Source organism: Mesoplodon bidens, assembly GCF_964165515.1.
Source record: "Mesoplodon bidens genome assembly, chromosome: 4".
In the NCBI taxonomy this organism is placed as follows: Eukaryota; Metazoa; Chordata; class Mammalia; order Artiodactyla; family Ziphiidae; genus Mesoplodon; species Mesoplodon bidens.
In genome coordinates this window covers 119,832,985-119,860,115 of record NC_138160.1, presented here as the reverse complement: position 1 = coordinate 119,860,115, position 27,131 = coordinate 119,832,985, and the positions used below count along the sequence as shown (strand labels likewise).

General features: G+C 50.8%; 5 protein-coding genes across 6 annotated transcripts; 3 read left to right on the top strand and 2 right to left on the bottom strand.

The window, feature by feature from the left end:
- Positions 1 to 1,013: 1,013 nt before the first annotated feature.
- LOC308616363 (uncharacterized protein) lies at positions 1,014 to 9,548 on the top strand (the record flags this gene model as incomplete). Its single annotated transcript, XM_081232620.1, is given in 10 exon segments — positions 1,014 to 1,082; positions 1,350 to 1,432; positions 1,965 to 2,051; positions 5,083 to 5,250; positions 6,306 to 6,357; positions 6,935 to 6,997; positions 7,001 to 7,009; positions 7,013 to 7,113; positions 8,201 to 8,414; positions 8,493 to 9,548. Coding segments are annotated over 10 exon segments (987 nt in total). The 3' UTR covers positions 8,634 to 9,548.
- Positions 9,549 to 9,621: 73 nt separating this feature from the next.
- Positions 9,622 to 11,523, bottom strand: SLC35A4 (solute carrier family 35 member A4; the record flags this gene model as incomplete). The annotated part of the gene is made up of 1 exon (XM_081230614.1): positions 9,622 to 11,523. One exon carries the CDS (start codon positions 11,521 to 11,523, stop codon positions 10,549 to 10,551), a length of 975 nt encoding a protein of 324 aa, XP_081086740.1. The 3' UTR covers positions 9,622 to 10,548.
- A 419-nt stretch (positions 11,524 to 11,942) lies between these two features.
- Positions 11,943 to 13,946, bottom strand: LOC308615307 (SLC35A4 upstream microprotein; the record flags this gene model as incomplete). Its single annotated transcript, XM_081230616.1, has 3 exons — positions 13,827 to 13,946; positions 12,739 to 12,837; positions 11,943 to 12,140 (listed from the first exon to the last, which is right to left on the bottom strand). Exons 1-3 carry the CDS (start codon positions 13,839 to 13,841, stop codon positions 11,943 to 11,945), a joined length of 312 nt encoding a protein of 103 aa, XP_081086742.1. The 5' UTR covers positions 13,842 to 13,946.
- Positions 13,947 to 13,984: 38 nt separating this feature from the next.
- Positions 13,985 to 21,093, top strand: APBB3 (amyloid beta precursor protein binding family B member 3). 2 transcript variants are annotated; one of them, XM_081230612.1, is made up of 12 exons: positions 13,985 to 14,453; positions 14,740 to 14,903; positions 14,986 to 15,062; positions 15,648 to 15,708; positions 15,912 to 16,058; positions 16,181 to 16,308; positions 16,736 to 16,850; positions 16,990 to 17,074; positions 17,320 to 17,403; positions 17,676 to 17,791; positions 17,929 to 18,120; positions 19,871 to 21,093. In XM_081230612.1, the coding sequence occupies exons 1-12, from the start codon at positions 14,405 to 14,407 to the stop codon at positions 20,105 to 20,107; spliced, it is 1,455 nt and encodes a 484-aa protein (XP_081086738.1). In that variant the 5' UTR covers positions 13,985 to 14,404; the 3' UTR covers positions 20,108 to 21,093. The 2 variants fall into 2 exon arrangements, with proteins under 2 accessions (XP_081086738.1, XP_081086739.1); XM_081230613.1 differs by lacking the exon at positions 13,985 to 14,453 and having other exon boundaries at positions 14,744 to 14,903; positions 15,881 to 16,058.
- A 10-nt stretch (positions 21,094 to 21,103) lies between these two features.
- SRA1 (steroid receptor RNA activator 1) lies at positions 21,104 to 26,960 on the top strand. The gene is made up of 5 exons (XM_081230615.1): positions 21,104 to 21,219; positions 21,345 to 21,470; positions 25,096 to 25,301; positions 26,255 to 26,363; positions 26,518 to 26,960. Exons 1-5 carry the CDS (start codon positions 21,195 to 21,197, stop codon positions 26,727 to 26,729), a joined length of 678 nt encoding a protein of 225 aa, XP_081086741.1. The 5' UTR covers positions 21,104 to 21,194; the 3' UTR covers positions 26,730 to 26,960.
- The last annotated feature ends 171 nt before the right edge of the window (positions 26,961 to 27,131 follow it).

Below are 27,131 nucleotides of genomic sequence, written 5' to 3'. Positions count from 1 at the left end.
CAGGCCCTGAGGAGACCTGTTGCCCCACGCTCCTCCTGGAGGGGCCCAAGAGCATCCGCCTGTGTCAGCGTGGGATTCTGGAGAGTCAGGTAGAGATGGGATGGGCTGGGATGGGGTGTGGGTAAGTGCAGGGAAGATGGGAGTCCTGGGTTCTGATGCTCCTCAGGTAGGGGGGTCTGGTAGGGCGACGGGAGGAGGGTCAGAGCACTCAGGACCCTTGGTCCTGGAGTGCTGAGTGCTTCCCAAGCTCTCTGGTCAGGGCAGGCTGGGCAGGCACCTGAGTCGGAGATGTACCTGTGTCCCCCTGTAGGAGGCGGAGCAGGAGTTGCTAGCAAGAGTCCAGTGCATGCTGGGCTCGGTGGGCTGAGGGTACAGTGTGGCCCTGCTGCTTCGGGGTCGAGAAACAGAGGCACCCGGCTTGTACCTCAGGTGAGTCCCAGAGGATGCACCAGTCATAGTTGTTATGAGACTCAAGTGTTGGCTCCTCCAGGAGACCTTCGAGAACTTTCCCCTCCCCACCCTAGCTGGACTAGGTGCCCCTCCTTGGGCTTCCTATAGCACCCTGTGGTCCATACAGGATGTTTTGCCAGCATCAATCACGAAGCTATTGAGAGGTCAGGGTAGGTGGGAGGCTGGGGTCCATGAGGCAAGGGTCAAGGAGGGGTGGTGTGCAAAGATCAAATACTCAGGGAAGTCTACTTTCCACTGTTCTTAGTAATACTAATAATGATAATAAACATTTTGTTTTTAGGCTTCATCAAAATGCCCCCAAACTAAAACAGTTGCCTCAAAACCTTGTCATGTTTTACCCTAACAAACAGGAGGTCCCACTGAAAATGTCTGCTCACTTGTCTGGCTCACTGTGAACCACAAGGCCGGGGGCTATTTTTGTCCTGGCCACCAAGTCCATAGCACCTAGCACAGGACCAGGCATAGACTTTGCCCTCAGGAAATGTTGAAAAACAGGTTAATCCTTAATCCTCACTCACCCTTCTCCTCTTTAGCTGCTGCAGATGCTGTTTGAAGAAGCTCTGCCCCTCAGGGGCTCTGATGCCATGCTTAGTACTCTTAGCCTGGTGCAGGTGAGGCCCTGGGGGGAGGAGAGACCCGGGGAGCCAAGGCCTTGGTGATGCTGCAAAAGAGCCCGAGGCTCAGGGGCCGCCTGAAGACTTTGGATCTCTGCTGCTCACCACTGTCGGCTTGCCTTGCTGGGGTCTCCTTTTTCCTGCCTGAGATGGCTGAATTTTGGTTCCCTGCTTGGTTCACAGGGCCCCAGCGGGAGGATCACATGAGCCAAAGGCTGGGGAAAGGTTCGGTTTGTAACAGATGTTGTGCCTGTGTGATCCCAGCTCAGCACCAGTGGGAGGAGTCAGGACCTGCTTGCCCCAGGGTCAGAGAACCGGTCAGTGCTGGATGTGGCCCCTCTGGGCTTGTGAGTGTCCAGAGCCCAACGGGGTCTGAGGGAGCTTGTCTTAAGGCAGGGCTGACACCCCAAACCAAGCCGTTGGAGGCTTCTCCCCACTGCCACCCCAGGGAAGGGAAGTTATGAACTTGAGGTCATGCTTACAGGTTTTGGGTTTGCCCCCAGAACTCCCTCTCACTGTCTTCCCTTCATCCCATATCTCCATAACCTCTCACTCTTCTCACCACCCCATCCACTTACACCTCTTCAGCTCAGTCATTACCATCCCGCGTGATCTGAGCATCTCACAGAGCAGAACTTCAGTTTCTCCATCTATAAAATGGGAGCAATCCCAACTATCCTGTTTCCCTCACTGGGCAGATGAGAGGAGAAAAAATAAGATCATGAAGATGAGAGGCTTTTAGGGGAAATATTGAGCTTGGAGTCTTGGGGATGATTCTTATAGGCTCTTGGGCCCCCATGGGCTCCCCAAGCAGAGATTCTGGGGGGCTGGACAGAACCCTTGTGCTTAGGAGTTGAGATCAGCCTTCCCTTCCTCCAGGGTGGTAGAAAATGCCAGTGAAGTGGAGGTGTCTGACTCAAGAGCTGCCTCAGAGCTGTACTTGCAGGCTGCAGGTGGTGAAGGCAGGTGAGGACAGGCGGGTGCCTTCACCCACCCCCACCCCCTAGCCATTTGGCCTGATCCTTTGATGTCCTCCACAGTGCCTGCTCTCTGCTCACTGTCACCATGTCCTGCCCACGGCCTGACCCTCCTGAGAGGCCTGGGACCCAGGGCATGTGGCGAGGAGCCTTGCGGATCCTGCAGCTCCCAGGAGCCCTGTAAGTCTGATGGAGCCTTTTAACAGCTTTGGGGAAGGCTTGGGTAGGTGGCTGAAATATGGATGTAGAGGCCCAGGGCAGCATCAGAGTCTCCTCCTTTCCTCATCTCTGACATGCTGAAGGATTTGCTCCCTTTAGTATTTCTTGTAAGGCAGGTCTACTAGCAATGAACTCCCTCAATTTTTGTTTATCTGGGAATATCTTACTTTCTCTTACATTTCTGAAGGATAGTCTTGCCAGATACAGAAATCTTAGTTGATAGGTTTTTTTTTTTTCTTTCAACACTTTAACTGTGTTATCTCACTGCCTTCTGGCCTCCATAGTTTCTGATGAAAAATTGGTTTTTAATCTTACTGAAGATCCCTTGTGCATAATAAGCTGCTTCTCTCTTGTTTTCAAGATTCTTTCTTTGACTTTGGATTTTGACAGTTTGATTATAATCTGTCCTGGTGTAGATCTCTTTGAGTATACCCTCCTTGGAATTTGTTGAGCTCCTTGGATGTGTAGATTCATGCCTTTCATAAGTTTGGGGGAACTTTTGAGCGTTATTTCTTCAAATATTCTTTCTGTCCTTTTCTCTTTCTCTTCTCCCTCTGGGACTCCCATTATGCATATGTTTGTACACTTGATGGCAGCCCACAGGTCTCTTAGGCTCATTTTCCTTAATTCTTTTTTCTTTCTGCTCCTCAGACTGGATAATTTTATTTGACCTATCTTCAGGTTTGTTGAGATTCTTGTGCCTGCTCAAATCTACCCTCTAGTGAATTTTTAATTTCAGTTATTGTACTTTTCAGCTCCCATATTTCTACTTGGTTCCTTTTTATAATTTCTATTGTTCTATTGATAGTCACTGAGACATCATTTTCTTTTTTTTTTCTTTATCTTTATTCCCCTTCTCCCCCCACAAAATTTTTAGGGAAATTCCCAAGATAGCAGTGAAGCTAGAAGTTGGGTGGGAAAGAGGGAACTGGGAGTTGACAGAGGAGCCAGCTTTGGTGAGACATCATTTTCTTTAGTTTTCTGAAAATATATAAAACAGTTGATTTAAAGTCTTTGTCTACTGAATCCAGTGTCTGGTTTCCTCAGGGACAGTTTTTATTAATTTATTTTTCTTTTTTCCTGTGAGTGAGCCATACTTTCTTTTTTTAAATTAAAAAAAAATTTATTTATTTATCTGGCTGTGCCAGGTCTTAGTTGAGGCATGTGGGATCTAGTTCCCTGACCAGGGATCGAACCCGGGCCCCCTGCATTGGGAGTGCAGAGTCTTAGCCACTGGACCACCAGGGAAGTCCTGAGCCATACTTTCTTATTTGCATGCCTAATAATTTTTTGTTGGAAACTGGCCAATTTGAGTATTTTTTGTAAAGACTATATTCTTTATTGTGTTGGTCTCTTAAGTCTCCATTCTTTTTCCTTAGTGCTCTGACACTCTGGATATGATAATCTGGTAACGCTGAAAGCTGGATTCTCCCTCCTCTCCAGGGTTTGCCTTGTTGCTTGTTGTGGGCATCAGCCATCCATTTGCTTACTTTTCCAAACAATTTTTGCAAAGACTGTATTCCTTGCAGTCACTGAAGTCTTCATTCTATTATCTCAGTGATTAGCCAATGACCTGACATAGAATTCCCTAACCTCCGAGAATGCGCCCCCCCAAAAAAAAAAGAAAGAAAAAGGAGAAGGAGGAGAGGTAGGGGAAAGGGAATGAGGAGAGAGGAAGGAGAAGAAGGAGGAGGCAGGGAGGAGGAAAAGGGAAAAAAAGGGAGAAAGGAAGAAAAAAATTCTCCAGGTTTCTACAGACTGGCTCTGTGTTGGGTCACTCCTTAAATGCTTAGCAAGACCATTTACAGCTCTGCCTTAGCCTCACCTGATGCTTGCACTGAGCCCTAGTTCAGCCAGAGGTGAAAGCCTATGGTCTGCTCAGGTCTCTTCTGACCACACATACTGCCCTGGACATATGTGTGGCTTTCTAGGTAGCCTAGTACACATGGGAACTTTTCAAAACCCTTATTCCTCCAAAATTTCACTCCCCACCTTTTCTCCCAGTCTTTCCATGTGTCTATTGTTTGCCCCAACTGTTATTTTTGCTTGTTCTTTCATCTCTCAATGCTTTGGAGGACTGTCCTCTGGCATAGCTCCTCTGCTCCAAGAGAATTCCAAGATAAGTGAAACAAAGGGAGGCAGCTTTTGTCAGTCCTTTGTGGGAAACCCCAGACAATCAAAACAGGCAAACACAGTTCCCTGGGAACAAGATCTACTCTGCTCCTTTCAGAACCAGGTATCCTCCCCAGAAATGTGGGCTGTGCTGGGGAGAAGGTTGTCGCTAGGGTAAGTTAAAAACACCACAAAGATCTCTTACCATATTTAAGCTGCCTTTCTCCTGGTTAAACATTCACTTGATTGCTGTCAACCTTTGACTATCTCCCAGAGTTCCAGTAAGGTTGATTCTGACCATTTTTTTTGCCAGATGTTTCTGGGAAGGGACAGACCCACAGAGTTCCCTACTGTGCCATTTTTGTTGACGTCACCTTGCTTTGCCATTTTACAATTGGGTTGTATTTTTATTATCGAGGTGTACGAGCTCTTTATATATTCTGGATACAAGTCCCTTGTCAGATATACAATTAAATTGTTTTTACTATGAGAATGTGTTATTTGTGTAATTTAAAAAATAATCAAATATAAAATAAAATAAAGATCTATACAAGGTTGCAAATCTGCCTGGTGGTACACAAAAGTGACTGGAAACAGTCAATCTTTCCATCAGAGTGTGATTTGGGCCAGTTTTTTTCTGCATCTGCTGGTGGACATCTCTTTTCTTCCTCCCTCCCTCCCTCTGGCAGAGACTGTCCCTTGCTACAGGTGTTAGCTGGTAAGGTTGTTGGTGAGGAGGTGGAGGGCTCTCTGCCCTGGACTGTCTCATGTCTCCTGGAAGGAAACAACTACAGTGGCCTTCTTCTTTGCCTGGACACTCAAGGTGGCCTGGGGGAGGACGTGGGTTTCTTTGGGAAGCTCTAGGATCTGGCCTTCGGCCTGCCCCCCCCAACCCAACCAGCGGCAGCCCCAACCCTAGCGAGCCGAGAGAGCCTGAGCCTCTGGGAGGGCCAGGATTCAGAAAGGTCCCAGAATTGCCAGGCTCTCACCGTCTGGAAAGGTAAGGTTAATAGTAAAAGCAACCCCTCACCCTTTCAGAGGCCTTCAACAGTTTACCAAGCATTTTTACACTGACTAAAACCTTTGATTCTTACCATAATGCCATGAGGCAGATCGAACTACGGGCGAGGGAAGGGAGGCAGGTTTAATTTATAGACGAGGAAAGGGACAATCAGAGAAGGGAAGGTAGTTTCCTATTTTCACACACTCATTAAAGATCAGGCCTCTGTGAAATGATATGTCAGAAATTTGGGGGAGGTCAAGTTGAGGGTATAGATCAAACAAGAATGACCATGAGTTGATATTTGTTGAAGCTGATAAGGTGATAAATAGATGAAATTCCTAGACTTTGTATATGTTTGAAGTTTTCCACTAATAAAAGAGTAAAAAAAAAAGGTCCGTGGGGCTTCCCTGGTGGCGCAGTGGTTAAGAATCTGCCTGCCAATGCAGGAGACATGGGTTCAAGCCCTGGTCCGGGAAGATCCCACATGCCGCGGATCAAGTAAGCCCGTGCGCCACAACTACTGAGCCTGCGCTCTAGAGCCCGTGAGCCACAACTACTGAAGCTGGAAGGTCGCCCCTGTCCAGCTTCTCCTGGTGCTTTCATTTTCTTAATTACTTATAACTTGTTTTTACAGCCCTGGGCCTTGGGAATTAGGCCTGTAAACTCCAAGTTATTCAACAGGGCTGGCCTCTGCTAAGTGCTTTGGGTGCCTTATCTCATTTCATGCTCTCTACAACTTTTATCAGCTCCGTTTTATGGATGAGAAAATGGAGACTCAGAAAACTAGCCACCTGCCTGAGGTCATACAGCTAAGAAAAGGAGGGGCTGGGACCCTGATCTGATTTCAAAACCAACACTGTCCTGGGAGAAAAGGTAACAGAATTCTCATTCGTAATATATTCTCAGCAGGTCACAGATTCAACAGCAAGCCCCAGTCCAGGCCTCCAGGAAGAGCCTCAAGGTGAGGCTGGTGCTTGGGGTGGAGCTGGAGGTCTTCTCCACCTGGTGTGCTTAACTGAATTTTCCTCCAGTGGCAGGAAGAACAGCATCTATAGGACCTGATCTCCACCAAATGCACCCTCTCAGGGACTCTGAGGAACAGGTAACACCTCATGTACCCCAGAACACCTGGAAGCTGTTGGCGAGTAGAGTCGCAGAGTCCTGATAATATGTGTCCTGTTTACCTTGCCCTAGCATCAGGGAGAAATATGGAGCTCCTGGCAAATAAAGGGCCTGAAGGATTACTGTATCCCTCAGGGAGAGGCATGGGAAGGGGCTGTTTTCCTACTGGGTTGGTTTAGGGGCATGGGGTCCCTAGGGCCTCCATGGCACCTACTGGCAGAATCAATACCTCTCCTCTTCCCTCACGGCCTCTGAGTCTCTGTCCCGGCCACAGGCTCTTTCAGGCCAGCTAGTCTCCTGGATATAATTCTAGGAGCTGCCCTGGTAATGGAGGTCTGTTAGAAAAGTTGGGCCCTGTGTCCCAAGGCTGTGTACACACATGGGCTTCTGGCTGAGCCTAGAATGATGCCACCTAGGCCCAGCAGGCCCCGGATGTGGCCCTGCAGTTCTTCCTGGCTCAGGCCCAGAGGCAGAGACTGTAAGAACAGCACTAAATTTGGATCCAAGAGGAACTGAAGCATTTGGAACAGGAAGAAGAAGTGGTGGCAGGGGACCAGGTCAAAGGCCTGGTGGCTGAAGAGGTGAGGAAGGTCAAGTAGGGTACTTGAGGCTCCTACTTTTTTTGTTGTTGCTGTTGTTGAGTCAGGTCTTAGTTGCGGCACGGGGGATCTTCGTTGAGGCATGTGGGATCTTTCGTTGTGGCACTTGGGCTTCTCTCTAGTTGTGGCGTGCAAGTTTTTCTCTTCTCTATTTGTGGCGTGTGGGCTCCAGGGCGCGTGGGCTCTGTAGTTTGCGGCACGCAGGCTCTCTAGTTGAGGCGCATGAGCTCAGTAGTTGTGGCACGTGGCTTAATTGTGCTGCAGCATGTGGGATCTTAGTTCCCAGACCAGGAATCAAACCTGCATCCCGTGAATTGCAAGGCTTATTCTTTACCTCCTGACCAGCAGGGAAATCCCTTGAGGCTCCTTCTAACCTGGCCAGGTACCGTGCTGGGATCTAGCATCAATCACAGCAGACTGGACCACAACCTCTCTCATGGCCCTCGCAGCTTTGTGGGGGATAGACGATGCAATTCTCAGTGCTAAGTGCTGTAAATGAGGGAGCTAGTGACTTGTGGGAACAAACAGGTGTACCTGGCCCAGGCTGGAGTGGAGCAGGGAAGATGACATCTAAGCTGAGACTTAAAGGACAAACAAATTAGCCAGAGAAATGCACTAGACTCAGATCCACAGGGCAGTTTGTGCTCATCACATGGAGGCACTAAGTAAACAGAGCTTGTTTAAACAAGAAACAAAACTTGTGTGCACAGAGGTCGGATCAGGGGAAGGTGGGAGACATGCTCTTAGGAGAGAATCCTGTATGAGCAAAAGTCCAAACGGAAGCAATGGCAAAGTAGGTTCTGGGTGTTGCGAACTGTCCATCTGGCTGGAGCCTGGCAGGTGCATGGTCAGAGGCAAGGCTAAAGAGACCAGCGTGTGCCAAGCCTCTGGATTTGGACTTTACCCCAAGGATGACGGTGAACTATTGAAATGCATGTGTCATCTCAGTTCTGTCCCTCACTAGCCATGTGAATTTGGTCAAGTTAGGTCACTTCTCTGATTCACTGTTTCCAAATCTGTAAAATGGCAATTACCTCAAAGGTTATCATTAGAGAAAACGAAATAATAATATAAAGTAAGTAGAGCAGAGCCTGGCACACAGGTTGCGCTCAACAAAGGGTATGTATTATCACTGAAGGTTTCCGAGGAGAGGCAGAGATGGCATCGGGAGTGGACAGTGCTGAGACTCCAGCTGGAGGCCCTTCAGGCAGAACAGGACACTGCAGAGCAGGACCTGACAGCCCTCTATGACCTGCACGTGCAGGCTGCCTGGGCTTGGACATGCCACGTGCTGCAGGTCAGTGAGGACAGAGGGCAGGCCTTGAATTGGTTCCAAGGCTGGCTGACTCATGGGGATCTCTGAATCTGCGCACAGGTATTCCGAGCCTGGCGGGGGCTGTGGGAGGAACAGGCTATGGCCACAGAGCATCACTATTGCAGCCTGCTGGCTGGCTCCCTGCAAGACACCATCAACCTGGCCACGCAGAACCAGGAGCTCCAAGCCCAGAGCCAGTGACTTCAGCAGACTAGGCTGGGCACAGGCATGCTGGATCCCCGCCCTGAGGAGAAATGTGGGGATCAGGAATCCTTCAGGGGCAGTCTCCTCTCTCCTCATTCGTAAAGGTCCTAGAAGGGAGAGGAGTTGGGACACAACAGCCAAGCTAACCTCCATTATGGATAATTAATACCACCACTAACTAGGTCTCATTGTGCCAGTATCTGCTGAGCACGCTAACATCCCGTAATTGATTTAGCCACTTCCAGTCCCCTTTATAGTAGTAGGTATCATTTGAGCCCTCCCATTTCAGAGATAAGCCAACTAAAGCTAAGAGAGGTTAAGTAATTGTTCAAGGACAGTCAGCCAACAGGTGACAGAGCCAGAATTAAAACTCAAGCCTGGTTGGCTATATAGTTCCAAACTGCCAGCAACAGTAGTTCACAAGTTGCAGTGTGCATCAGAATCACCTGGGAAGCTTACTGAAAAGAAAAGAAAAAAAAAAGGAATAAAGAAAAAGATTCCCAAACCTCACTCCCTAAGATTCTGCTTCAGCAGGACTGGGATTTCTTTTTTTTTTTTTTCCCACAAGCTTACCAGGTATTCTACCTGGGCCTGACATTCCTCTGGTCATGAGAAGAGATGACAGGCAGGAATATCAGAGAGAGATCCAGAGGAGATGAGAAACGAGACCACCTTGAGTCCTAAGAGTTCTCTAGCCTACAGTCTACAGTTTGCCTTGCTGGGCCCAACACTTTCTATTCCCAAGACTCCTTCCAAATTCTCCAGGGCCCAAGTTTTATGCTTCAGAGAAACTTCCAAAGCTCCGTGACAGAAAATAGTCTCAGCTCCATGGAATTCTCAAAGGAAACAATGCTGTAAGCAACAGCTGGGAGAAAACAGCCTCTTCTCTTAGTCAGTAAGTCACCCCAGGATTAAGATACTCAGGGCACCAGAGGAATGAAGTTATGTTTGAGAGGAGCTATGCAACACAGAAGACACAGGACTATTATGGCCAATTGTAGGAACCACCTATACCCCAGAGCACTTTATTAAGACCTTATTGCTTATACAGACACTGATTGAGCTATACACATTTCCCTGTGCCTGGTCCCAGGGCACTCTGTGTAGAGTTTCCCTAGGCTGTTGGGAGCTGGGACACTGCTAGGAAAGGGCAGGACCCAGAGTGGGAAAGATGGTACCTCCTAGAAGCTACAGAGGGGGCAGTGGGCTTTGAGAGAGCCCTTAGGGTGAGCAGAGAGGTCAGGAGTGTAGGCATAAGCCAGGGCCCAGGGGCAACATTCCCTGAGATGAGTCTAGCCCCAGTCCTCTCTGAGGTTTCCAGAACAAAGGCTGGATGTGGAGAGAGTGGGGGCATTATTTCCAGGTGCTGCTGCAGCTAGGGGAGAGCATGGCAAGAGGCCTGGGTGATGGGCGTATAATCTGCAGCAACTGGGCTTTCCTACATGACAGCGGGGGGTGAGTATGTTATGGGGGAGTCATGCACCATGGCTGGGCTGGAGCAGCCAGCACCAGGCCTGGGGGCAGTGGGTCTGCCGGGGTGAGCACAGTAGGCAAGGAAAGCCAACTGCTGCCCACACCCCACTTTAAGAAACTGCATTCATGCAAGCTGAGGCAGGGCACCTCCTCCCATCAGGCACGGTATCATTTCTCAGGCCCATGAACGGATGCTCCCCTAATTCCTTAGTCAGGAAGAACTTCTGGGGGTGTTAAGAGTCTCCTTAACCAAACCCAGGCTTCAAGTCTCCCAGGCTCAACCCTCCATCCACCTACCTCCAGAGACTGACATGGCTGCTCGCACTTCCCCAGCTTTTCTCGCAAGGCACTTGTTACAGGGATGCTGAGGGGAGGGAGGCTGGCTCCGATAGTGGCGCCCAATCTACAGGTCAGGAATCAGGGTGGAGGTGGTGAGGGGCTAGCGACTGCCATAGTACAGGCGCACAGCCAGGCCAATGAGCAGCGTGGCCAGGAAGAAGGCAGCTGTGAGCTGAAGCTGCAGCAGGGCTGCTGAGAGCACAGCGTTGACCACTAGCGAGCAGGACACAACGAAGAGGCGTGTGATGCTGCTGCCGTGCTTCATGACAGCTGACATGAGCAGCCCATTTAGTGCCTGGCTCAGCACTACGAGTGCTGCCCATCCTGAGAAACCCTCCAGGAGGCCTGGGCCAGGGCCGCCACCTGCATGCAGACCTAGGTTCAGGAGCACACCAAAAGTGTAGAGGAAGAGGTTCTGAAGTGCCAGGGGCAGCCGCTGTCGCTTCATGAGCAGCTCTGTGTACACGGAAGACAAGCCTGAGACGAGGCAGTACAGGATGAGAAGCAGCAGTCCCAGTGGACTGATATGCAGGGGCATGGGGCCTGCAGCAGCTGCGGAAGGGGGCCCAGGAAGGGTGTTCCCAGGGTCCTGCAGGCCACCAGCTGCGTAGCAGGCTCCTGCTGCCATGAGCAGCAGCAGTGCTAAGCCCTGGCGTGCAGAGAGGCGGTGTCGGAGGCAGAGGCAGTAGAACAGGGCTGTGCTTCCAATCTTGAGGTTGCTCAGCACCTGGTAGGTGCTGGGGTCCATGTAACGTTGAAGGTAGATCACCAGGTTGTTGCTGGCGCCGTAGAGCAGGGCTGATAGTGCGAACGGGGCAGCCTGGCGCCAGGGTGGGGTCCGCTGGGGCCATGCTTGCCAGCCCACCAGGAGGGAGAAGGCGCACAGCAGCAGCTTGGTCAGTTCAGTCAGCAATACAGCCGAAGACGGTCGGAAGGGCACACGGCCATCCACATGGCACAGTGCCAGCAATGGGGCATGGGCACCGTACATGGCAGTGGACAGGAGTAGCATCAGGGTCCAGCGGGCCTGCCTGGGATGGCCCAGGCCTGGCACACCCCCGTCCTCTACACTCATGCCCAAACTAGACCCTGGATGGCCTGTGTACCTAGCAAGGGGGGGTCACTGGGGATTGTGACACGTTCGGGGAAAATCAAGTTATGGAGCTGGCTCCCAGGGGAGAGGAGCCTTGGTACATCGCCAGAGAGAATACTGAGAATCAGAGTCAGCAGCAAACTCCACAGTAAGGGCTAGAAGAGGAAGGGGCTGGTGGTTCTAGAAGCCACTGTCTTGGGGCCAATGCCATGGGGTCATGGAGGCGAGGAGTCCAGGGTGCTGTCTGATGAGCCACTGTCCAGCCTCTGCAGGAAGGCGGCAGGAAAGCTGGAGACAGCAAATGGGTGAAAGCCGGGGAGGCCAGATATGGCATCTGTGGTTGAAAGGCCTCCACCTGCAGGCCCCAGCTGCTCATCCTGCCTCCCCCATGGGATCCAGAGCTAGTCGGGCCCCTTGCGCAGTGATCGAAGATAGTCCCTCAATGTCTTCTCCACATTGGGCACAGCATACGCCTGAGCTGCATATATGCCAGTGCAGGTGCCCACGGCAAAGCCTAATACTGCTGACGCCCTCAGTTTGGCCACCACATAGCCAGCCAGGAAGCCCTTGAGGAATGGAGAGGACAAGAGCGAGCCATCCTGTGGAGGAAAATGCAGGAGAAAATTCAGCCAGGCTCTCCCCTTCTCCACCCAGGAGCTACTCAAGCTGGGCTTAGCATGTTCCACTACCTGCTCCTCCTTACTCTGGAAAACCGTAGTATGCTCACCAAAGATTTTTTCAAGGTCCTGGGCAGAAAAAGAACCTAGGAGTCATGATCACACAATGTCAGAACCCTGAGGTTAGAAGGCTCTAGCCACAGAATCCCACTGAGAGAGATGTCCCTGAAGAACCTGACCGCTGCTTACTTCTCCAGTCTCATATCCTAGCACGCTCCCCCACTACTGCAGCCAAACTGAACTGCTTTCACCTCGCATGTTCATCATGCTACCTCCGACCACAAGGGCTTTGCCTATGCTGTTCCATCTGCCTGGAATGTTCCCTCCTCCCCCCTTCACCCAGTTAACCCCTACTTAAGATGCCAGTTCAAAGGCCATTTTCTCAGGGAAACTCTCCTTGGTGTCACAGAGAATAGGCCCTCAATAACCAACCATTTGCTGAATAAATCTCTACCACCCACTCAAAAGCATAATGGCCAATGAAGCCTAAGTGGGAGGCAGGGGGCAGGTGCACCTTTACCTGGTCTGCACCACTGTTGACTTCGTCTTCCACACGCTGCTGCAGGCGCTCCAGCTGGTTCTTGAGAAATGCCAGGTCCTTAAGCTTGGGCAGAGAATCCTAGGACAAAAGAGAGGTTGGCTCCAGAAGGCTGACCCAGCCCCATCCCCTGCTCAAGTCTATCAGAGGCTGGGGGCAGGAGGCAGTGAGCCTAAGAAACCCCTTCCTATAAAACCTTCCTGAGATGACAGTGGTAAAGGAAAAAAGGCACTGAAAAGTAAAGAATTCACACGGGGGCCGGGGAGGGGGTGACCGATGGGGCCTGCATCGGTAACTTACAGCAACTCTTACAGGAATTTTATACAGTAAGCGGTGTATAGAGAAGACAAGAGGGGCAGCTAGGGGACCTAGGTTTATCCGGCAAGCGCTAGTGAGTAGGAAGCTACCTGAAAGTCTATCTTGTCGTCTGTGTCCCGAGGCCTAACACAGGGACTCCAAGTACTTAGTAAATGTGTGGTTGGTGCTGAACTTCCAGACTAACGGTGAGGCAGTTCCTTGGACAATTTGGGGGTAAACCTGATTTCTGCCTAGGCTTCTCCCTCTTCCTCCCCAAACCCATCCCAAACTGAATGTGTGACTGGATGAGCTGGGGTTTGGTGCGGGGGTGGGGGGAACGTGGCTGTCTGCAAGAGTGTGGGTAAATGAATTCAGGATTTTGGTCGCACATAACGACGAAATTAGTGTGCCCAAGGAATGTGTTCGAATGCGGGTGTGTCTGTGTTGTTGGAAACTTCCTGTCTCTGAAAGGGAAATTTCGGTGGCTAGGGAATAGAGCAGAGTGAGGAGTGTCTGCAAGTAACTAAGGATCATCATGGTCCGGGGTTGGGGGGTGGGGTGACACCTGGGGGATTCCCGGCTCCGCTTGCCTTGCGCAGTGCTCCGCCACTCCACTTCCCATTATTGAGGCAGTCGACAGGAGTAAAAGTCCGCTCCCAGGAGAAACAAGGGGCACCACCCACCCAGGAGCCCCCCCCATCTGTCACCTCTCCCCAGGACTAAAAAGGTGTGGAGCCCAACCCGGACTGCAGACAACCCTCGAATTCGCTCACCTTGTCATCCGCCATCTTCCCTGCCGAGCTTATTGCGCAGGCGCAGCACCGCCTCCCTCCTGGCAAATGCTACTGCCATCTTTACTGAGGGCGCAGGCACTTCCGGGGCATTTCTGGAACGGGTGGAGGCGCTTTCCTGAAGGTCTTCTTTTCGCAGATACTCCCACGTGACCTCGCCCTTTGAGACCCAGGCTGCGTGCGCGCGCGCGTAGACTACCTGAACGCCATGATCTCACTCGTGCGCGTGTGCACTCCGCGCAAGTTCGCCTGGCGGATCTTCCGCCGCTTGATGAGCTCACAATTGAGCCATGATGTCAGCGTGCGCGCCGCGGACCTTGCTCCTCCTCCAGACCTTCGCACGCCAACGCGCGGCAAGTGGGGGATCAGGACGGCTGTTTTCACGCGCCACCTTTCGACAGGAGGCGCTGCTCAGGCGGATCCTTTCCCGCCCCCAGGGCCCGGCCCCTGCCCCGCCCCGTATTTGTGCGGCGCCAGCTGGCCAGGCCGATTCCAGCGCAGAGAGGCTGGACTTGTAGGCGCAGCAGCTCCGGAGGCGAGCTGGGGACGCGACCAGGGCTATGCTGGGCAAGGATTACATGCTGGCCATCATTCTGGTCAACTGCGATGGTGTGCACAGAGGGTCCCGATGGGAGGATCGGGAGCTGAGGGGGGACGAGGGAGCGCGAAAGGCTACCCCAGCCTCAAAGACAGGGAGGGGCGTCGTCTCGGAGTGAGGACCAGGGAACAAATGAGCCCCGATCTTTGCACTGCAGTATCCAAGGTTGGAAGCCTGGACCCTCAGGCTGAACCTTCAGCGCTAAGTTATGCCTTTTGGGTTGGAGGAAGGGTTATGACAAGGTGTTATTCTGAGCGCACATATATGCCTTCCTTCTCCAATCCCACGTTCCTGTAGATGACTTGTGGGGGGACCAGAGTCTGGAGGGGGAGCCAGGTTTGCCCCCTGGCTGGAGGAAGATCCGCGATGCTGCAGGTACTTATTATTGGCATGTACCCAGCGGTAGCACCCAGTGGCAGCGCCCAACCTGGGAGTCAGGAGATGCAGAGGACCCAGGCACGGTAGGTGGAGTGTGAAGAGGGGGCCTGAGCTCATGTGTGGATCTAAGCCTGCTGCCACACTGACCTAGCCCCCTCTCTACAGAAGACGGAGGGAATTTGGGGACTTCGGCCCCCCAAGGGGAGATCCTTCTCCAGCCTGGAGAGCTCACTGGACCGGAGGTAACAGGGATAGGCCAGGCAAAAATGAAAGGCTTGGGGTTCCATGGCACTCAAAGATGCAGCTGGACCCACAGTCCGCTTTCCAGCACAGGTTCTGGACCGTGTCCCATGTTTAGGGTTTTGTTATGTGTTCTTGGCTCTGTCCCATACTGTTGACTCTCCCAGTGTTTTGAGTTTTGTTCCTTGTTCCAAGCTGTTTTTTGCTACATGTTGTTTTATGTATTCTGGGTCCTGACCTCTCATATTTTAGGCCTTGGTCACTACCCTAGGTTCTGTCCACGGAGGTTCCTATCCTGTGTTCTAGGGTCTTCTTGTCCTGATTTGGGGCTCTGGTCCAGATTTTGGACCCTGTTCCATGTTTGTTTTATTCTGTGTCCTGTGTGTTGAATTTTCCCTCAAGTTCTAAGCCATGCTTTATGTTACATTTATGTAATATGTCCTGGGCCTTGTCTCACTCTGACTTTATATTTGGGACACTATATTCTGGGTCTTATCCCACATCTTGTGCCCATCGAGTAGTCTGGTCCTCACCATTGTCCCTTCTGTAGGAATTGTGGTCCTCTTACGAGCTCTGCTCTATTGCAGTAATTCTCTGTCCTGGTATGGTGAAGAATCCTACATCCAGAGAATGGAGCCAGGGGCTAAGGTAGTGATTTGGGCCTGAGGGCCAGCCCAGGGCATTGGGGAGGGTCCCAAGGGAAAGGTCAGGGGTGAGACTGGGCTGAGCAGAGGTAATCAAGGCTGAAGGGAGGTCTCAGAGGGTTTATATATGTGGAGCCTGTGGCACCTCCCACCCTACTTCACCTCTACTTACTCAGGGTCCTCCTGTCCTTTACCTCAACCTGTCAGTGCTTCGCAGTCCGCTCTCTGGGCTGGGTAGAAGTACCTGAAGAGGACCTGGTACCAGGGAAGAGCAGTATTGCAGTCAATAACTGCATCCAGCAGCTGGCCCAGACCCGTAGCCAGAGCCAGCCCCCGGATGGTACCTGGGGCGAGGTAAGCTGGCTGGCCCTTCAAGGGGTTCAGCCCAGCATCCAGCAGAGGTGGTTGTCCCTGAACTGCCTGTTCCTCATGGCAACCACCTTCATCTGAACTCCGGGCTGACCTCTCCTTGGCAGGGCCAGAACATGCTGATGATCCTGAAGAAGGATGTGATGAGCCTGGTGAATCCCCTGGACCACAGTCTGATCCACCGCCAGCCTCTGGTGCACATTCGTGTATGGGGTGTGGGCAGCTCCAAGGGCCGGTGAGGACCCCTACATCCCTGAAAGGGAGAGTTGCTCCTCCCTCCCCCTTGCAGGCTGTGATCCCCACTGATGCTGACCCCCTGTACTTGAACCTCTGGACACAGGTCCTCTGACATGTACCCAAGCTCTGCCTCCCCTGCCTGGTCCAGCCCTGGTTGGGGAGGGTGGGCCCAGCTCAGCAGGGACGGATGGGGGAGAGCCTGAGAGGCTGGGCTGATTCTCTCGTGTGCTTCCACATGCTTCTGGAACAGTGACAGGTGAGTGACAGCCAGGTGCCTGGAGCCCCAGCCCTGATCTCCTTGTTCCATCCCTGCCATAACCCTGACTTTCCAGCCTCCTGCAGGCATTACAGGCCCCTGTCACTACCTAGCCTCTACCCCAGCTCCATCCCTGGCCCTGCCCTAGCCCCATCTCTGACCCTGCCAGGGACTTCGCTTTTGTGGCGGGTGACAAAGACAGCTGTATGCTCAAGTGCCATGTGTTTCGCTGTGACGTCCCTGCCAAGGCCATTGCCAGTGCCCTACACGGGCTCTGTGCCCAGGTAAGGGCCAGGAGTGGGGCAGGGAATGTGGGTATGGAGGTGGGTCTGAAGCTGCTAAGGTGGTTGGGTTAGGGTGGTATTGGCTCCCTTACCTCAATTCCCCCTCCCTACACCTCATGCTGGCTGCACTGTGTTTCAGATCTTGTCAGAGCGAGTAGGGGTCAGTGGTGATTCCCCTTGCTGCTCGCTAGACCCCATCTCCCCTGAAGACCTGCCTCGACAAGGTATGGGGAGGGAAGGGCTGCACTGCACCAACAGGCTACTTTGGTGAAAGATGGGAAGGGGGTTCTGGTTATTTAGTACTTCTCTGGAGATAGAGAACTTCTGAGGTATCCTTTTCCCAGGGATCCCAAACCCTAAATTGGAGGAACATCCATGGCCTTTTTTCTGCTAGTTCCAGTTCCCTTAGAAGTGTGGAGAAAGGGGTCGTTGAGAGAGTACCCAGGCCAACTTGGTGTATGTATTTCAGTGGAGCTACTGGATGCGGTGAGCCAGGCTGCTCAGAAGTACGAGGCACTGTACATGGGGACCCTGCCAGTCACCAAAGCCATGGGTGAGGACTGAGTGGGCTGGAGGGGGTGGGCTGCATAAGAGAAGAGGAAGGTGGGAAAGGAAGGATCTACCACCATTTCTAAGAGTGCTCCCATGGCTCTCTATAGCCTGGGATGTACCACCCTTCTCAACTCAGGAGTCTAAACCTGGCTGCAGCTATTCTGTTCCCATCTCTCTGAATCCTAAGTCAGTGAGTGGGGCCTAGACACTCCCTGCAGATCTTTCTTTACGCCTGGGAGACACCATGGTGAGCTTGTCCCCCCCCCCGCCCAGGCATGGACGTGCTGAACGAGGCCATTGGTACCCTCACCACCCATGGGGACCGGGACGCCTGGGTCCCTGCCATGCTCAGCGTATCTGACTCTCTCATGACTGCACATCCCATTCAGGTACCAGCCAGAAGAAGGTGAAGTTGGGGGTGTGGAGGAGTGGGTGGGGATGCCAAGGGGTTATTGCTTGCTACTGGAAGTGCTCAGTGGGTCCAGCTAGTACCTGGCCCTCTAGTGACTAGGCCTGATTTGGGCAGACAGAGGCTGGTGCAGAGGAGGAGCCACTGTGGCAGTGCCCTGTGCGCCTCGTGACCTTTATTGGTGTTGGTCGTGACCCACACTCCTTTGGCCTCATTGCTGACCTGGGCCGTCAGAGCTTCCAGTGTGCGGCCTTCTGGTGCCAGCCCCATGCAGGGGGACTCTCCGAAGCTGTGCAGGCTGCTTGCATGGTGAGTTCGGGGTGGGAATGGGTGGGTGGGATTGCCCTGCAGCTGCTCTGTACGGGTGACTGGGGTTCATGATCGGCAACCTCTCCAGAGATCACAAACCAGCCATGCCAGGGCTGACTGTGGTTCAGCAGTATTTTATTTGACCCTCATGCTGTTTTTAATAAGCTTTAATTAGTTGTCAATATTTAAAGGCCAGGACATTTCACATAATAATTGCCATTTGTGTTTTTTGTAAAATATCAGAAGCTCTGACACTTGGGTTCACACGTATACATTTCAGCATTTAGATGGAATTGTGTAAGGGCTGTGCCTTGAAGGGTGAGCATTGTCTTTCCTGTTTTCTCTCATTTAAATAGTTTTCTGGTTATCTGTGGGCATTTGAGTATGAGACACTTGCACTCAGTTCAGTTCACTTATTCACTCAAATACGAGTGCTTGCCGGAACTCAACCATACTTGACCCTGGAAATTCAGTGGTTTAGAGGGCATAGCCTTTGCCCTCACAGAACACTTAGGTTAGAGCAGAGACAGGCCAGAAAGAAGTTGTACACCACAGGATGATGGAGGATATGGCCCCTTTGGAGGTTCAAGAAGCCTACCTGAAAGAGGTGATAGAAAACTGAGAGTTGAAGGTCCAAGGAGGGAAGTTATCCAGGTGAAGGGGAATGGGACAGGACATGTGCCAAGTACCGGGAACCCCAGCGGTGAAGGTGAGAGGGATGTCAGTGGATTAGAGTGTGTGAAAGAATCTAGTGTATCTGGAGTGCAGGGGGGGATGGAGTGAGAGATAGGGGCAGAAAGAATGGCAGAATCCAGGTCATGGAAGAACTTACAGGGTAGGGTGATGAATTTGTTTTATCTTGAGGCACTTTGAGCCATTGAAAGGTTTTGAGCAGGACAGTGAAGTCAAGTTTGTGGATTTTGAAGATCACTGAAGCTATAGTATGGGTAGATTTGGAAGACACAAGAGAAGTAAGAAGACCATTTAGAACCCTGTTGAGTTCCAATGAGAGAGGAGCAGAGCAGTTGCACTGGGACTGGGTTGTAGAACATTCCCTTGATTAGGGAGTCCACTTTGCCAGGGTCAAGTCCACTGCAATGAGAGATGGAGGAGAGTTAGCATAGTGATAGGCATGGTTAAGAGCACAGGCCGTGCAATTGGAACTAGTTTTGAATTCCAATTCTATCAATTTCTGATTACGTGACCTTGGGCAAGTCACGTATTCTCTCTGAATCTCACTTCCTCATTTGCAAAATGGTGATTATAGGGCCTCCCTGGTGGCGCAGTGGCTGAGAGTCCGCCTGCCGATGCAGGGGACACGGGTTCGTGCCCCGGTCCGGGAGGATCCCATATGCCGCGGAGCGGCTGGGCCCGTGAGCCATGGCCGCTGAGCCTGCGCATCCGGAGTCTGTGCTCCGCAACGGGAGAGGCCACAACAGTGAGAGGCCCGCATACCGCAAAAAAAAAAAAAAAAAATGGTGATTATAACACCCGATAAATAACTAGACTAGGATTAGATTATATATATTAAGAACTTAACACAGTGTCAAGCTCTCCTTAAATGCTCAGTGAATGTGAAGTTTTAGGCTTTTGTTATTCAGCTACCTGTGACTGCTGTAGGGGCTCCAAATGTGGCAGACTACCAGCTTCATTTCCTACTGAAGCCTTGGCTGGGTCCCTGTCCTGCAGAAGCTTTCAGGGGGTCCAGGGGCAGAAAGGAAGTGGATCCTCACATTCCCCTTCTCCCTAGGTTCAGTACCAGAAGTGTCTTGTGGCCTCTGCGGCTCGAGGCAAGGCCTGGGGTGCCCAGGCCCGTGCCCGCCTGCGGCTCAAGCGGACCAGCTCTGTGGACTCCCCTGGAGGTCCCCTGCCCCTCCCCCTGCTCAAAGGAGGGGTTGGGGGTGCAGGGGCAGCCCCTCGAAAGCGGGGCGTCTTCTCTTTTCTTGATGCCTTCCGGCTGAAACCCTCTCTGCTCCACATGCCCTAAATTAATTGGGGAGGACTGGGGAAGGAGGTTCTGGATCCATGCCCGATTCTGTACCCCTTCATTCCCCAGGGACCTGCAGCCTCTCGCCCCTTGGAGCCTTCTCTGCCTTCCCCACTGACCCTTGCCCACCCTCTATTTATTGCTCAATTTATTGTTTATATGGATGATTGAGAGGCCCTGTACCACAGCCTAGGCCCCGGGCTCTCCTCTCCCTGGGTCCCTGTGTTCCTTGCCCCTGTCCAGCCCTGGACAGTTGGCTCTACCTCAGCAACACTTTATAGCAAAATCAGTACAAATAAAAATCCCTCAGTGACCTCACTGGATGTGAGTATATTGGGCCTGGGACTGGGTTGGGAGTTAACAACCTGTATGAGATGAGTGTCTGCGTCTGTGCTTGGTGTTGGTGGCTGCAGGTAGTCACATAAGGGCATGGGAGTGTTGGAAAAATGACTTCATTTAAGAAATATATTTTTAAGAATATATAGGCACTAGGCACTAAGGTCGGCACTGGAAGTATAATAAAATAGGAGTTCCACCTTCTGAGACTGCCAAACAAGAGTCAAATAAACAGTACTGAAGATAATATGTAGTTCAACTAGGAAATCTCAGAAGGTTGTGGGAGCTCAGGTGAGACACCTGAAATACCTGGTCTGAGGTACTTTAAGTGTGCTAGTCTTCCTGATAAATACATTCCAGCCGAGAGAGTGTAAACGTTCAGGGAAGTGGACAGAGGTTCTGGAAGTCCACCTGGCTAGATCACAGTGGGGGCATGTGTGGGGCAGGAGCTTCTGGTGGTTTGAACTTGCTCCTGAGAGCAACTGTGAGATTTGGAGAGAGGGACCCCACTTGGGCTCCTAGAGCGCCACCTCCTGGAAAACAGCCCCACTTGGTACCATGTGGTTAGGGCCCCGTGCTTTATAGCTGGAATAGATTTAGAGTTCCTTAGGGAGTTGGAGCAGGGCCTCGACGGCGATTCCCAGCGTTTCTGAACTCCAGGCAACCGGCCCTGCCGGGGGCGCGCCCCAGCCGGCTCGGGTGCGGCCGTCCCGGAAGTGACGTGTGCCCTGCTGGCCGTGCGGAAGTGGAGATGGCGGGGCTGTACGTGAAACCGGGTGAGCGCTGCGGGTGGGCTGGGGCGCTGGGTCTACTGCCGGCCCAGGCTGGGGGCGGTTACCGCGCGGGGTGCGGACCCTCTGTCGCCCCCGGGCTCGCTTCACACGTCCTCTCACCTTCGCAGGCAACAAGGAGCGCGGCTGGAACGATCCGCCGCAATTCTCATACGGGCTGCAGACCCAGGCTGGCGGACCCAAGCGCACGCCGCTCACCAAGAGGGTCGCCGCTCCCCAGGATGGATCCCCCAGAGGTGCGTGGGGGCCCTGTGCGCCGTGACCCGCCGAGAATGGGCGGTGCCAGGGATAAGCTCGTACCGTGGGCCTTTTTTGCTCTCTGAGGACTTCCTGAGGAGAGAGGTTGGAGCCCCAGAAAGGGGCCGAGTTCTGGCCCTTTTCCGAGCTCCTTACCTGTTGCCCAGGTAAATAATTGGTACGTTGGTCTCAAAAGAATCTCTCTGTGCTTTCGCCCTAGGTGATCTCATCCAGACCTACGGTTTTTAATATAGTTTTTAATTCCCAAATTATTTTCAAATCCTCTTTCCAACCTGGATCTGTTCTCAGAACCCCATCGTGGTATACCCATTTGTCTGTTCTTCCTCGTCACTTGACTGTATGATAAGCATTTCAGACTTAACGTGTTATTCATTTAACCAGTATCATCTACTGAGCACCTACTGTGTTTGAAGGCAAACTAAACAGCAGTGAACAAGACAAAAAGTTTTGTTTTCTTGGAGTCCACACTATCGCTTTGGAGACAGATGAAATGGTGGTAAGGGCTTTGCAGAGAAATAAAACAGGGTGATGTGAGAGTGACTGGGTAACTAAAGTATCTGAGGGGCTGACACTTAAGCTGAAATCTGAATGATTAAAAGCTAGCCACACAAAGATCAGGTGCAGGAGTATTCAGGGCATTGGAAACAGCTACTGCAGGAGCTCTGAGATAAGTTTGGCAAATTCAGAGACTGAAGGAATATCTGATGGCTAGAGCACAGTGGTCTAGGGATAGAGATTAAGATCTGAGAAGTAGGCAGGGGGCCAGATCATAGTGGGTTTTTGTAAACCAGGATAAGGAGTTTGTATTTTAATCTACGTAAAGTGGAAGCTATTGAAAAATTTAAAGTAGAGCAGGGCGTCCTTTCTCCCTGAGCATTTCCCGTGCCAATAGGTGGATCTGTGGTCCTGAAAAGGGAGTTCAGATTCAGCTCTTTTCACCCCTCTCTTATCCACACCCGTAACATTGCAGAGTTATAATATAAATCAGAGTTTCTTAACCTTAGCACTAATGGCATTTTGGGCCAGATAATACTTTTTTGTGAGAGGCTGTCCCATACATTGTAAGATGTCTGCAGCATCCCTGGCCTCTACTCACTAGATGTCAGTAGCACCCACCCAGTTGTGATAGCCGAAAGTGTCTCTAGACACTTGTCCTGGGGGCAAAATCTCCCCAGGTTGAGAAACACCGACATATCTTTAAAAAGATCACTGTGTCTACTGCGTGGAAAACAGATTTTAGGGAAGAAGTGGAAAGACAAATTAGGCTATTTTGCTAACATAGGTAAGATGTAATGATGATTTGGACAAGGGTGGGAGTACTAGAGGTGGTAGGAATTGGATGGATATAGGTTATGTCATGAAGAAAGTCAGTAGGAATGAGTAGGTGTAGTAGGTGAGGTGAAAGAAGCAGCAATGTAACATACATTTTTTCACTTGAGGAACTGGATGGTGTTGTTCATTGTTATGGGATAACTGGGTTTTGGTGGGTGAGGAAAAAAGCTTTCTGTCTTGGCCATGTTAAATTTGGGCTGCTACTCTGGGGAGAGGTCTAGGCCAGAATTACAGAAATGTGTCACTGTCACATGGATGGTATTTGATGTCATGGGCTTGAATAAAGAGAATGTGTGGATAGAGGCCTAAAGAGGATCCAAGACAGAGCCCTAAGGTGCTCTAGCATTTCAAGGTTGAACAGGGAAGGAATTAGCAAATGAGACTGAGAAAGAGCAAAAGAAGTAAGAAGAAAAGTAAAATTTACTCTGGGAGAGATTAAAATCTTGATTCAACCCTGATGAATGCTGCTGAGAGGTTAAATAAGATGAAGAAAAGGGACCACTTGATTTGACAAACATAGCAATCACTAGTGACCCTAACAAAAGCAGTCAGGAGTGATGAGAGCAGAAACCCAGCAGGAATGGGCTGAGGAGAGAATGTGAAAAGTAGAGTAACTGTAGTCAGCTCACTGAAGAAATCCTCCTGTAAAAAGCAGAGATGAGAAATAGGGCAGTGCCTGAGGATGCAGCGTGAGGTAAGGGATGGTTCTGTATGCTGATGGGATGGTTTAGTAGAGAGGGAGAACTGATGGCACAGGAGAAAAGGGGTAACTGCAGGAGGGAAGCCTAGAGAAGGCGGCAAGAGAGGCGGGGATGCAGAGTACAGCTGGAGAGATGGCCTCTGATAGGAGCAGGAACCTTTCATCTATTAGAGGAGGAAGGAAAGCAGCCACAGATGCAAGTGGGGTAGTAGAACTGGTGGTGAGAAGATGAGAGTGTTCCTGTTCAATGACCTTTATTTTCTCAGTGAAATATGAGGTAGGGTCAGAAGTAGAGAGACAGCAGGGAAAGGAAAATAAAAGGAGAAGGTAGAAAAGTTTAGAGGAGATAAGATGTGAAAATAGTTGTTCTGAAGAGTGGAAAAATGAGGCAAAGTATATGATTTCCAGGCACTGTTGGATACCTTTTAAAATCTGTAGCTATGAATTTAAAGGGAGTGAGTTTAATGCACCTCAAAAATCTGAGTAGCTGAGCTGGAAGGGTAGGAGGGGTGGTCATTGTTGCTGAGAACGAGGCAGAGGGGGATGGGAGGCTGAGGTAGGGTGGAAAAAATGGTTATTGGAGGTGAGAAGGTCAAATTGACAGACCAAATTAGATGAATTATCATCCATGTGGATGTTGATACCTAAAAGTAATTTTTTGACTTTTCTCCTCCAGTTTTCTCATTTTCCATAGTGATTCCACCATCCCATCATTACAGTCAGAAACCAAGAGTCATCCTTGGCTTCTCTCTCCTTCACCCCCTGTTCCATCAAGATCTGTTCTACCTCCTCCTAAATATACCTCAGACCACTCCATTTCCCCTCATCTGCTCTTTCACTCTAGTCCATGCCAGCATTCTCTTTCCTGGACTATTGTTAACCTGCCCTCCTCTACCTATTCTCATCAACTTTTCACAGACCATACAGAGTGAATGTCATAAAAAACAAGTTTAGTGATATCAGTCCCTGCTTTTATAAACCTGCAGTGGCTTCCTGTTACCATTAATGGAGTAATGGCTCAAGATTAAACTCCTCCAAAGCCCTGCAGGGTCTGGACCCCCGCTTACCTCTCCAGTGAAAGCTCATACTACTTTCTTCAGTGTTAATCATTTCCAGCCACACAGGCCTTGTTTCTGTTCCTTGAACAAGTCAGGACTTTTTCCACCTCTTGGGCCCTTCCCTTACCTCTGCCCTAGTACATGGTTCCTTCAACTCTTTATGGCTGCATCTGTCTCATCCAGGTTCTTAACTTTGTGAGCACTTTTTGCTACACACTAATGTAGCAGCTGTACCTCTATTCTTACTTAATCATCATTGCAACCCTGTGAAATAAGTACTATTCCTATAATATCCCCATTTTACAGAAGAGGAACCCAAGCTCAGAGGTTAAAGGTAATTTGCCATAAGTCACATAGTGTGAGCTGGGATAAACTTAGATACCACCTTATAAGGCCTTCCTTGAACACTCAGGCTAGGTAGGTCCCTCTACTATTCCTCTTTATCACATCATCCATTTTATTTCTTTGTACCTATTTAAGCCATGTTTGCTTGATCCTGCTTTACCTTTTCAGTCTCCACTTCAGAGACATCTCCTGGGGCCCCCCCAATGGGGCCTCCACCTCTGTCAAGTAAGGCTTCCAGACCCCCATTTGTGGGGAGTTGTCCTCCCTCCAGCATGGAGCCCACAAATTTCCCAGTTGTTGAGCCTGAGATTCTGCTGGAAGATGTACTGAGACCTTTGGAACGGGCATTGGAGGATTGCCGTGGCCACACAAAGGTAAGTGGGAAAGCTCCCATCAACAGCCAGATGCAGGTATGACTCTCAAAGGTAGACCCTCTGACCCTATGAGCAATGGCTCTTAATCCTTTCTGAGTTATGAACCCCTTCAGAGTTTGCTAAGGACTTCCTAGAAAAATGAACACAGGATTTAGGAGGGTTCACAAGCCTCAGAAGAGGCTTATAGGAAGAAGAATTGAATTCAACTCCCATTAATGACAATAACAGCCTGATTTACGTACCTCTAGGCCATTGAGAACAGACCCTGCTGATATTATGCTTAGGGAGGGGAAAAAAACCCAACAACAACAACCCCTTTTTTTATTGATAATGTTTCCTAAGTTCTCTGGAGGCAAGGGATCTGAGGAGTCTTAAAGGAAAGTAGCAGAGGGGCTTCCCTGATGGTGCAGTGGTTAAGAATCCACCTGCCAATGCAGGGGACATGGGTTCGAGCCCTGGTCCGGGAAGATCCCACATGCTGCAGAGCAACTAAGCCCATGCACCACAACTACTGAGCCTGCGCTCTAGAGCCCGTGCTCCACAACAAGAGAAGCCACCACAATGAGAAGCCCGTGCACAGCAACGAAGACCCAATGCAGCCAAAAATAAATAAATAAGTTTGTAAAAAAAAAAAAAGAAAGCAGAGTGATCTTCACCTCTTTGGTCCTTAGTTTCCTTATTTGTAAAGCAGCACTATAGAATTAATTTCTGAGCATATGAGAAACTCCAGAAATTTAAAAATTCTAGCCATACATGCATTTTTCTTGAGAGGAGATCCATAGATTTCATCAGATTCTTAGTGGGGCCTCTAATCTTTGCGTAAAGAACCATAACTCTGAGATTAGAGTGTAAAGTTCCTGGGCCAGACAAAGCAGGTGCTTCCTATGTGGTGCTCCTTTCCCTGCCCCTGTTGGGCTGGCAGCACTGACTTGGAGGGGGCTTCTGTCTCTCAGAAGCAGGTATGTGATGACATCAGCCGACGCCTGGCTCTGCTGCGGGAACAGTGGGCTGGAGGGAAGCTGTCAATGCCTGTAAAGAAGAGGATGGCTCTGCTGGTGCAAGGTGTGGCTGGGTCCCTTGGTATAGCCTAAGTCCCTCATCCTGCCATGGTTGTCCAAGTTGGACTAGGTGCTGAGATTTTGACTGGTTGGGAGGGGAGGAGTTGCAGCTATGTTTTTTGCTCCAGGTTTCTTGCTCAGCCCCTCTCTCTCCTCAGAGCTTTCAAGCCACCAGTGGGATACAGCAGATGACATCCACCGCTCACTCATGGTTGACCATGTGACTGAGGTCAGTCAGTGGATGGTGGGAGTTAAAAGATTAATTGCGGAAAAGAGGAGTCTGTCTTCAGAGGAGGAGGCCAATGAAGAGAAATCTGTAGCGACAGCTGAGCAGAACCAGACCGTGCCAGGCATCCAACATGATCCTTAATCCTATGGGTTCCCCAGCCTCATCTCACACCACCTCTTATGCCTTGGCATGGGAGGCCTTCCCTAACTTGGATTCCTTTTACCACTTGGGAGACTGTCTGCCCCATTGGGGTGTTTGGCCTGACCCATCTCTGGGGGAAGAGGTCCCTCCTGGACCACAGGGAGGCCGCTTGTTACCCATACCATATGCATTTCAATAAAAACATCTCAATGTGGTGGGACCTGGGCAGGAGAGATGAGCCCTTCCTATGCCAGCCTGGTTCCCTCTGGTGTCCTTAACTACCCTGCCCGCTGTGCACCGTGCACACCTCTGTTCTTCCTCTATTCATCATGAATGGCCTTGCTAGGCGTGAATAGATTACTGCCTGCCACTCTCCCCCAAATTAGAAACATACATCCCTTG